Source organism: Erigeron canadensis, chromosome 1 (assembly GCF_010389155.1).
Source record: "Erigeron canadensis isolate Cc75 chromosome 1, C_canadensis_v1, whole genome shotgun sequence".
Taxonomy (NCBI): domain Eukaryota; kingdom Viridiplantae; phylum Streptophyta; class Magnoliopsida; order Asterales; family Asteraceae; genus Erigeron; species Erigeron canadensis.
This window is the reverse complement of record NC_057761.1, coordinates 11,171,770-11,182,263: the sequence shown is the minus strand read 5'-3', so window position 1 is coordinate 11,182,263 and position 10,494 is coordinate 11,171,770. Positions and strand designations below refer to the sequence as shown.

The 10,494-nt window shown below is 34.0% G+C and overlaps 1 protein-coding gene across 1 annotated transcript; it reads left to right on the top strand.

Annotated features, from left to right (window-relative positions):
- Positions 1-7,087: 7,087 nt before the first annotated feature.
- LOC122611288 (polyubiquitin) lies at positions 7,088-7,837 on the top strand. Its single transcript, XM_043784327.1, has one exon. The coding sequence runs from the start codon at positions 7,088-7,090 to the stop codon at positions 7,835-7,837; it is 750 nt and encodes a 249-aa protein (XP_043640262.1).
- Positions 7,838-10,494: the final 2,657 nt, after the last annotated feature.

Below are 10,494 nucleotides of genomic sequence, written 5' to 3'. Positions count from 1 at the left end.
ATAGGTTATAATTACATTAAAAGATGACCGTCTAAATGTGTTTATAACTTGTTAGCTTGGTTTAGGTACATAAAGGGACACCAACTTGTATTTTAATCTAAGCCTCTTGAGTCGTTTTTCAATCTAAACGGTGGGAGTGGGGAATACTTTTGACCGCAATACTCATTTTTACCGTTTCCAATGATTTTAATGTCTAAATCTTTTATCGTAGATGACCGTCTAGTTAATTGAATTGGATAATTAAGTCACGCCATTTCTTAAGTATAAGTCAATAATCTCAAGTCATAAATAGTCAACCGGTTTTCATTGCTTTAATTTAGTCAACCATGGTCGTCACAATGTGGGAAGAATTCGCCTAGCCAAACAATTTGGTTGATTATTGATTGTGTGTTTGTTTCTTTGCTTTAGTTTATGTTTGCATTTAATTTTCGTAGTTTAATTAATCAATCAAATCTCTTTCTTTTTGAATTTAACAAAGTGCAATGCATTATCATCTTAATTTGCTTAAAGTTTTCAATTCACCGCATCCTTGTTCGACACCCGAGTCATATTTGCCATATACTTTTGTATCTAGTCAATTATTGACTTTCCATCATCTCATTTCATTTCCACCCCCTTTTTATTGACCGTGGCCCATTGACTTTATGACGATGTCATCTGGGGCCCGCGTCACTCCTTGCAACGTAAATACATGGTTTGAGTATCTCTGGGTTGAGTGATTACCCACCAATCTCTTTGAACATACAGACTACTCCGGATTGGCTTTCCATTCCTTAACGACACTGATGGACCTCTGAAAAGTTTATCCATCTAGTCGGGTGTGAGGTTCCCTGTTAGGTCTTATGACCGCCTACACACAAACTTACACCTTATATGTGATGAGTGACTTATGTTACGCCTAATGTAAGTGACTTATGTCACACTATACGATGATTCTTATATGATATATGTGAAGTAAAAGATGACTAGCACATCTAGGGTGATTCAACCTGTTATGATGATGTTTGATGTGATGATATGTTGTGGATGATGTGATGCATTGATGTCATATGTGCCTTAACGATTTAATATGACCTTTATTTAATGATTTAAATAGACAAATGTTTTATAAATTATGTGTTATCTTACTTTGCTAATTCGTTAGCTAATACTTGCTCTTTTAAAATGTGTTGTTCCCTCTGGTCCAACATTAGTGAGCCGGTAGATGTGAGAAGACGTTAGGCATGGGTAGATGATCTTGAAGTTGGCTATAGTTTTCCCATAGTGGCTGCTTGCTTTAGACATTTGCTTTGTGTTTAGGTAACAATGACTTGTATTGATAATGTAGTCGGTTGTTTAATGTTGTACAACCAATGGGTTTCCATTTGAACATATGTTGATGATATGACTAGTAACACCATTTAATGAATATGTGCTTTATGCTGGTTTGGACTTTTAAAGTTTACTTCCGCTTTCTTTTGACGCCGTTAGGCAAAAGATTTTGGAAATCCTTGTTTTTAAATGATGGGTGTTAGAGGTCCAATAAGTGTGTTTTCTTCGTAGAAATGGTCCATTCTTAAACTTCCATCAAATTTAAGACGTTAAAGTACCCATGTGCGGGGCACGTGAGGGGTAGTTTTGGCATTTAATTCGATACCAGCCCTTTATAAGCAGCTTCTACCCCCCCCCCCCTTTTCCCTTTTCTCTTCAAATTACTTCCACCAGAACCCTAATAAATCACCACAAACCCTGAATCATAAAATCAAGAATATGCTTTGTAGTTATGGGGCTCTATCTTCGATTCGAACTTCGTGGACAACGAATAACCCTGGAAGAAGATTTTATTGTTGTGCTAGAAAGGTAACATATTTAAATCATCTTTGTTAATATTAGGGATTAAATATTTCACCTAAATTTTTGATTTTTTCCTATAGTAATCACGAATAGGGGACATCATGTGGGTTTATTGGATGGTTCAATCCACCAATGTGTCGAAGAGCTATTGAAATCATTCCGGGTTTGTTGAGTTCAATGGAATACATGCAAGAAAATACAAGAAGTTGTTAGTGATAAGTTGGGTGTTCTTTATTGTATGTTATATGTATGTTGTTTTGATGTTTTGTTTGATGATAGTAGTCAATTGTATGAATGTTGGTATTTTGTGAATGAATAAAATTGGTATTTTGAAGTCAAAATTGAATTCTCAACCATTGTCCAATTGGTATTTTAAGTTTATGGTAGTAGTCAATTGGTATTTTGTATGAATGTTTTGTTGTATGCTTTAAGTTGGTATTCCAAACACAAATTTTGCTATATTCTGTAGTTGGTAATTTTAATTGCCAAAATAGAAATTATAAGAAATTTTGCTATATTACCAAACTATATACACAGCAGAATCGCCAAAATTTGTGCCATATTCCATAGCACTAATACATTAACCTTAACTTAAACATAGTCTTAAGTCAACATTGCACAAAGTTTAAACATAAAACAAGCAACATAGTCTTAGACATAGCAGAAATACATTAAATAAAGACAACAAATTAAATGGGGATCAATCTGTAGCAGTTTTCTTTGTTGCAGTTTTCTTTGTAGAAGTTTTCTTTGATCCACCACCTCTAGAATTTGATGCACCACCCCTAGAACTTGACCTGACACCTTTTTGACTTGATCCAGCTTCCCTTGTTACCCTTGGACATGTTCTTTTATTATATCCATCCTGTTTGCAATTACCACATTTAGTCAAAGCAGCAGCCCTTGTAAGTTTTCCCTCCTTAACCAATTATATCTCAATTTGACTCCTTCTTCTCTTCTTCTTAGGCTTGCCTATTGACACCTTATTCTTGGGTGGAAGAATTCTAACAAGATTGTCAAACCTAGTCCAATACGACCTTCCCCTTGTTGGACCAATGGTATAACTATACATCCTTTTCCATGTTTCTAGCCAGTAAACAGGATGGACATATGACTCAGGAAGTTGCACTTGCATACCATTATTTGACATATCACAAAAAGCACAAACAACATGTTTACAAGGCATTCCTCTTAACTCTCATTTCCTGCATGAACATTTCTATCCACTATGTCAACCACACACTAATCCATCCATGAACCTACTACTTGGAACTTAGTACCAGCATTCCATGTTGCTTGGTTATAAAATACCATAATCTCAGTTTTGGACAAACATACAAACTGTAAGTAATCAAGTAAAAATGAGGGCAATAATACCTTGTACTTTTCAGCCTCCTTCTTTATCAAGTCAAACACCACAGTTGCATTTGGTGTCAATGGTCCCTTACTAGTGTCAAGCAACTTGGCCACTTTGGCATTCCTCTTCATCAAATATTCTCTAATAAACTCTAAACACAATATTATTGGTTTCTCTCTACCATCTACTAGGTGGATGTTAAATGTCTCACACATATTATTCAGCAACACATCACAATGTGACCTCCCTATATATATGTTTATAAAGCAGTTAAGATAATATAGTAACTTGGCAATACATACAAAATAAGTAAATACTTGTGACAGTTAAGAATGTATACCAAAGAAGTCTGACCTGGACCAGTGCCTTGGTGGTATCTGCTTTAACCAATCATAAGCAGCTTGGCTTAGTCTCTTCAGTTCTTTCATGTGCCTGTTAAATTCCACAACTGTTGAGGCAGTTGTACACTTCCACAGGAAATCCTTGTAAATTTGTCCTCTCCAATGAAGCTTCATGTTTTCATAGATGTGTTTCAAGCAGAACCTATGCTCAGCACAAGGGAACAATTGGGCAATGGCTGGAATGATTTCATAGCCAGCTAACAAATAATTCAAAACAATTAATAAATAGTTTATAACAATTAACAAATAATTCAAAACAATTAATAAATAATTCATAACAATTAATAAATGCATACCTTTTAGCTCTCACTAATGTAGGTGAAATTAGACGTGTGATTTAAATCAATGTCATTTCCTAGTTGTTCAAGAAACCATAACCAAGATTGTTTGTTCTCAGACTCAACAATTTCATAAGCAAGTGGAAAGATACCATTGTTTGGATCTATTCCAACAACAGTCGAGCACTGACCAGTAGCCATACCTTTCATAAAACACCCATTTAATCCTAACAGATCTCTGTCACAAGCTTTAAAACCTTGTTTCAGTGAACCCAAACATATATATATCCTTCTAAACACCCTAAATTCAATGTCAGGGTTCCTTTTAGGTTCATAATCCAGCCTGATAGTTGTGTCTGGGTTGGCTTCTTGCAACTCTAGAAGGTAATCTCTCAAGATGGCATATTGGTGATTAATATCACCCATCAGTCTTTTCTTTGCCTTTTCCTTGGCCCTGTAAATCTTGTGCTTTAACACTCCCATTTCAAATTTCTGTTGCAGATCATCTCTAAGTTGGCTGACATTTATCTTTGAATCTGGTTTTAACTGTTCTTGGATCTGTTTAGCTAAAAATCCAGAAGTACACCTTTTTATATCTCTAGATTAGAGACAATTATGTTTTTCTTTATATGTTTTTACCATCCATGTTTCAGTCTCTGCAACTTTAGACACATGTAATTGCCAAGGGCAAGTTACCTGACCAGATTCCTTTGACCCATGTTCCTTTGTCCCTTTCTTAATGAACTTTATTCCCTTTTCAGCCTCTATACTTGGCCCAACTTGATCATTAGGCCCAACTAAACTACATTCCCCCATTTGTTCACTAGGCCCAACATTTGTGAAAACAGGAATAAAACTAGTGCATACCACCCTGAATCTTATGTTATCATTTTTGACAATTTTAAGCTGCCTTCTTGTTTCAACACCAAGTTGTGTGACAAGTTCCTTCACCTCTTTCTTAGTCCCAAAAACTTGACCAACTTGTAATAATACCTTGGTAATTGTATTTGTAGCCTGCTCTCTTGCTTGCCTCTTTAATGCCTTTGTCCTAGCATCATCTGCAGAATCTGAACCACTATCAATATTATCAAGGTCCACCACTCCAATATTTGGTTCAACATGAATACCAGTATCAGGAACCTCATCCCTATGTGGCAACCAGTCTACATTAGCATCTATATTGTCTCTGAAATCTGTCATATCCACCTCAACATCATTAATCTTGTGTTCATCATCCATAATGAAATCACTGTCCTCCCCACTATCATCACTATCCTCTCCATCCTCCACCTTTGTATTTTCTTCTACGCCAGATTCATTCACATTCACTTCTTGTTCCTGCACATTCACTTGTTCATTCACATGATTTTGTTCATTCATCTCTGTTTGAACTCTTATATCACTAAAGAAAACTTCATTGAAAAATTCATCATTAAAAACATGTGGCTCTACACCTTCTGTTTGAAATTTATTTGGTACATTATCTTGCCTACTTCCATGTCCACCTTCTGTATCAGGAAGAATTGGCACATACGCATTATCTTGCCTACTTTCTTGTCCAGCTTCTGTCTCCACAACCATTGGTACGTTATCTTTCCCACTACCCTGCCCAGATGGGGTTTCAACTGTGTTTGGTGTAAACAAGTTCTTTGTTGGTGTTTTTCTAATCAATTTCTTTCTTGGATGGGGTTTTGGTACACCAGATGGACTCTTTTTTCTAAAAGCAAACCTTTGTTTCGTTTGTTTCTACATACACTTCTAAAATCTTATATTTGCTTACATAAGTGAGAAAAAACCTAACATCATCATCATTATGTAAAGCATGCAATCCATTAAGTAAATTACTATCAGCCTTTTTGAAATGGTACCACTTTGGAATCCTTTTTGTGTACCCTAACGCTTGAAGAATGACATTGATTACAATAACAGAAAATTGATCCCCATCTACACAATCAACATAATTTACCTTACCATCCACGTATTGCCATTCTGGAGTATCGATAAACACACCCCCATGATGTAATTCCAATGAAAACAAATTAGGGTTTTTTTCTGAAAAAAAAATTAATATAGCAAAACCTAAACAAACTGACTTACATGTGTTACAATATAAACAACTATCAATCAACTGAAAAAACCATATAAAAAGATTAAAAAAATAATGAACTCGCCATATAATGCACAATGTAGTCTTCTTTATCCTTGTTTTTTCTGATAAACCACGTTGATTAAACCATTATTATACTTGATTACGATTCCAAAATATAAAACCTTCGATCACGATTATGTATATTCAATATATTATACTTGATTACGATATCATTATTTTTTTTTATAGTTTATTATTGATTGGATACCATAGGGATGTGAAATGCAAAGGAAAAAGTGTTTGGATGTTTAAAAGGGGGCTAAAAGCTGCTTATAAAGAGCTTGGTAGGAATTAAATGCCAAAACTACCCTCACGTGACATGCACATGGGTACCTTAACGGATTAAATTGGATGGACGTTTAAGAATGGACCATTTCTGCGAAGAAAGCACACTTATTAGACGAAAAATGCGAGTTTTGAAAAATTTGGACCAAACTTGCGAAAAGTGTGATATCACAGGGACCAAAAATGCAATTAGTTCTTGATATTTTTTTTTGAATAGTTTAATCGGTATTCGACATCAGAGAACACCTCACCATATAATGGCAAAGCTCGATCTGCACGTACCCTAGACTACGAGTTGTAGAGCATAAGCCGTTACAGGTGATTCAGGAAAAAACCCACAGACTAGCTTGTCGCTTTTAAGAGTCGAACCCAATACCTGTGAGAAAAACCAGAGATGCTTCTGATAGTTGAACTAGCGGCACGAGTATATTGATTTAGTTTTAGATTAAAACGAAATGATTAATTTACTCTTATGGTTTATTAAGGGGAACGATTTCAATATTATACTTTTATTCCATTCAAATGAAATTTGCATGATACGATATAAGTAAATCACAATAATCATTCATTTCCTTCAAATATATGTATTTGGTACTCAATATTTCATTTCAAGTGAGTAATCATGAACATTGTGCTTTGAAATCATACAGAGATGACAATTTTCATTCCTTTAACATGACTTTTGGTTTGAAATAATGCCTATTACATTACAAAAACATAATACTTGAAAACTTAAAAATTTTCATTCAACCAAAAATTTTATCAATCTACTTCCGACTAAAATATGAAAATTCAGATCTTAACACATACATACACATTGACGATCGAAGTTGAAACGCAAGAAACCATTCTCGAAATAAAGCGAAAAGTTGAATATTATCTTGGTGTTCCTATATCGTCGCAAACTCTTAGCGTTTGTGACTGGGAACTACTCGACGGGCTTGATCTAGACGATTATCCAATTGTCACCGAGGGTACGAAGATTGATCTTACGATCAATAATCATATCCCGGCAATTGAAATTCGTCGACAAATCCACATTACAGTTAAATTTTCATCCCGAAAACACAACATAGAGGTCGATAAAACAGAAACCGTGGGAAGTCTAAAAGAAAAGATCCATATTATCGACGGGACGCCTATTAAGCAAATGACCCTTTGGTTTTTAGGAGTGGAGATGGATGAGGATTTTCGAAAGCTGAGTGACTACGGCGTTGATGAATACTCGGAAATCATTGTGTTTCTAAAGACCACGAGTCGAATGGTGGCCGAGCCTCCTTCACGGAAGCTTCGGTTTGTGGTGCAAACGTCGTCGGCTCTACTCGACTCGACGTGCATTCCGTTGGAGATGAAGGACTCCAGCACCGTGTATGAATTAAGAGAACTACTTTTGGTAAGAAAATTACTACCAATCGATGACTACATATTTATTCACAAACAAAGGATCATGCGAGAAAATTGTAGCCTCCGATGGCATGGTGTCGAAAATGACGATTATCTCTACATATTTAAAGGTACCGTCAGTCGTGGCTAATTAACTTTGAACTTAAGTCAAACTCGAACACAAATATACTAGTTAGTCAATGATCCGTTTCACGAGTCAAGCTTAATAAACTGATATTCGTCTCGGCTAGGCGGAAAGTTTGTTTAGTGATTCAAGTCGAGCGAGATATTCAACCTTCCCCAGTCACACAAGTCCAATGAACCTTATCGCCCTTATATATACATGTATTGCTATTATACATATTTTGAACGAAATAGTTCGGATCGAGTTTATATATTACTACAAGTTTTAATTGTATCTTCTAGAAGGAAACAATAAACATATATACTTGTCCGTGTCGATCAATTAATTAGTTGGATACGGTTTGTTAAGCATATGTATGTATAACATTTTCTAAAGGTTTTCCGTTAGATTATTAATTAAGTGTTATCTCATCATTAATTACGGTCTAACCGATCTCTGCAAGTTATCATTTCGAGCCACTTTTTTTACCTTCCCAAAATATGTGTAGAAAACATTGACTTTCTTCTTCCAGTTGGTGATGGTAATTTGTTGATTATAATATTTTTGTTTAAAAAACCTGATATGTGAAATTTGCTCTAGACTTGATTAGTTTTTTACGAACGTTTCTAGACTTGATTAGTAGTTGAAAATTTATGAAACGTATTTGTTTTGTGCGCTTATAAATAATTTAAGATCTTAGTTCACCAGTGACCACGATTCCTTGAAAAATACAGAACCAACTTTTTCTGTTTATCATACTTCAAATTGTGCATCAAGTAATTAACTTTATAATAACACCAAAAATATGCGAGTTATTATTTCCCATTCTATGCTTGTTTTTCCTTACTCTAATTAATACGAGTATATCCTAAAATCATGGTTAAAGAGTATTGTGTCAGTGTATTGGACTCTTATACTTAGGGAAATATGTAATTATATATCGCCTATAAATTGGGAATATATATATGTAAATTTTCCTACTAAAATAAACAAACAATTTCACATATACATGTAGTAGTACAATCTACAAGTTATAATTAAACAATACAAAATAAGAAAAATCGAGATTAACATAGAATTAAACCGAGTCGTCACAAGTACTTGAGCTAGAGAAACTGATGAGCCAAACAATCGTTAATGCAGTCGAAGAAGAGATACAGATGTGAACCATCTTTAACACCATAATCAATAAGAGAGGCCTCATTTTCATTCATTAAGCCGTTATACAGGAGAAGAATCAGCCGCTCATATGGGAGCTTTTCTTGAGCTCCAATCTTCTTTTTTAGGTCTAGTACGGTAGCATTCGCATCAACTATTACGTAGAAGAGTTTTCCCGTCAAGATCTCCACCACCACCCTCATGTTTTGCAGTGGTGGATCCAGGATTGCAACTTATTAGGCGCGGGTCCTTAGCTTGAATTCACCTTTAATTAAATTGGGGGTTTTTGATCACATGTATTACAGTATAGTTAAAAACTAATCAAACATGTTACAATAAAGTTATGTTTAACCTCATTCTGAACCATGGTTGAATGAGAGAGATAAAGAGGCAGAGAGACGGGGAGGATGAGAAAGGAAAAGAGAGTCGTGTATTGCATGAAGCATGGTCACAGAGGATGTGTTATCAGGAAGTTGGTTATCATTTTGGCGTGTGAGGAAATTGAATAGGAAATTTGTGACAACTTAATTGGTTCTGTTAGTTTTTGGCATGCCAGGGGAATAGAATATATATGTGGCTAGATTTTTTATTTTTGTTTAAAAGTAGCGATATGTGTTTCATTTTGTTCATTTCACGACTAACTTATTTTCATTTATATTTTAACCATCATATACTTCAATAGCTTGTTTATTTTCAACCATATATCCTGTAACTCATAATCGAGAATGTACGACAAAATCTTGGTCGTTTATATATAACGTGACACATTTTAACTTGTCGAAGATATCATCTACTTGTATAATATACTAGTGTTCAGGTTCGTCTATTGCACGGGTAGTCTCAAACTATATAAATCTTATAATAGTTGTGAAACGAAAATTGTATGACCAATATCACAACTTAATAATACAAAAGTTAAAGAAAAAACATATGAAAATTAACTTCATTTAAATATTAATTTCAGTTTACCTTTTTTTTTTTTAACTTTAGCTAAATAAAAAAAGAAACATAAACTGTATGACCAATATCACAACTTAATCAATACGAAAGCTAATGAATAAACATATGAAAATTAACTCCATATAAAGATTGATTCTAGTTTACCTTTTTTATTTCAACTATAGTTAAATAAAAAGTATAGAGTATATAATTTGTAAAATACATATCAATTCATCAAAAAAGATCATCTCGAACGTTTTGATTTTTCTTCTTTTTGGCCGTAGGTTTTTTTTTAGGGTTGAGAATATGTGACGGTTTAAGAATCCATAATGAACATATAATGTACAACAAACTAAATTAAAAGTGATAATAATAATAATAATAATAATAATAACATAAGAATTCAATGTTAAATAATAATAATAATGATTAAAAATGAACAAAGTATATAAATAAAAAAACCTTTTTGGTAGTCGATCGTAGTTTTTTTTTCCGTAGAATTTTTCTTAGAGTTGAGAATATGTGATCGAGGGTTTTTTCTATGTGGTATATATAATAATAATAATAATAATAATAATAATAATAAT

Bases quoted from the DNA above. Each gene is read 5' to 3' on its own strand.
- LOC122611288 (XM_043784327.1), top strand. From the start codon at position 7,088: ATGAAAATTCAGATCTTAACACATACATACACATTGACGATCGAAGTT.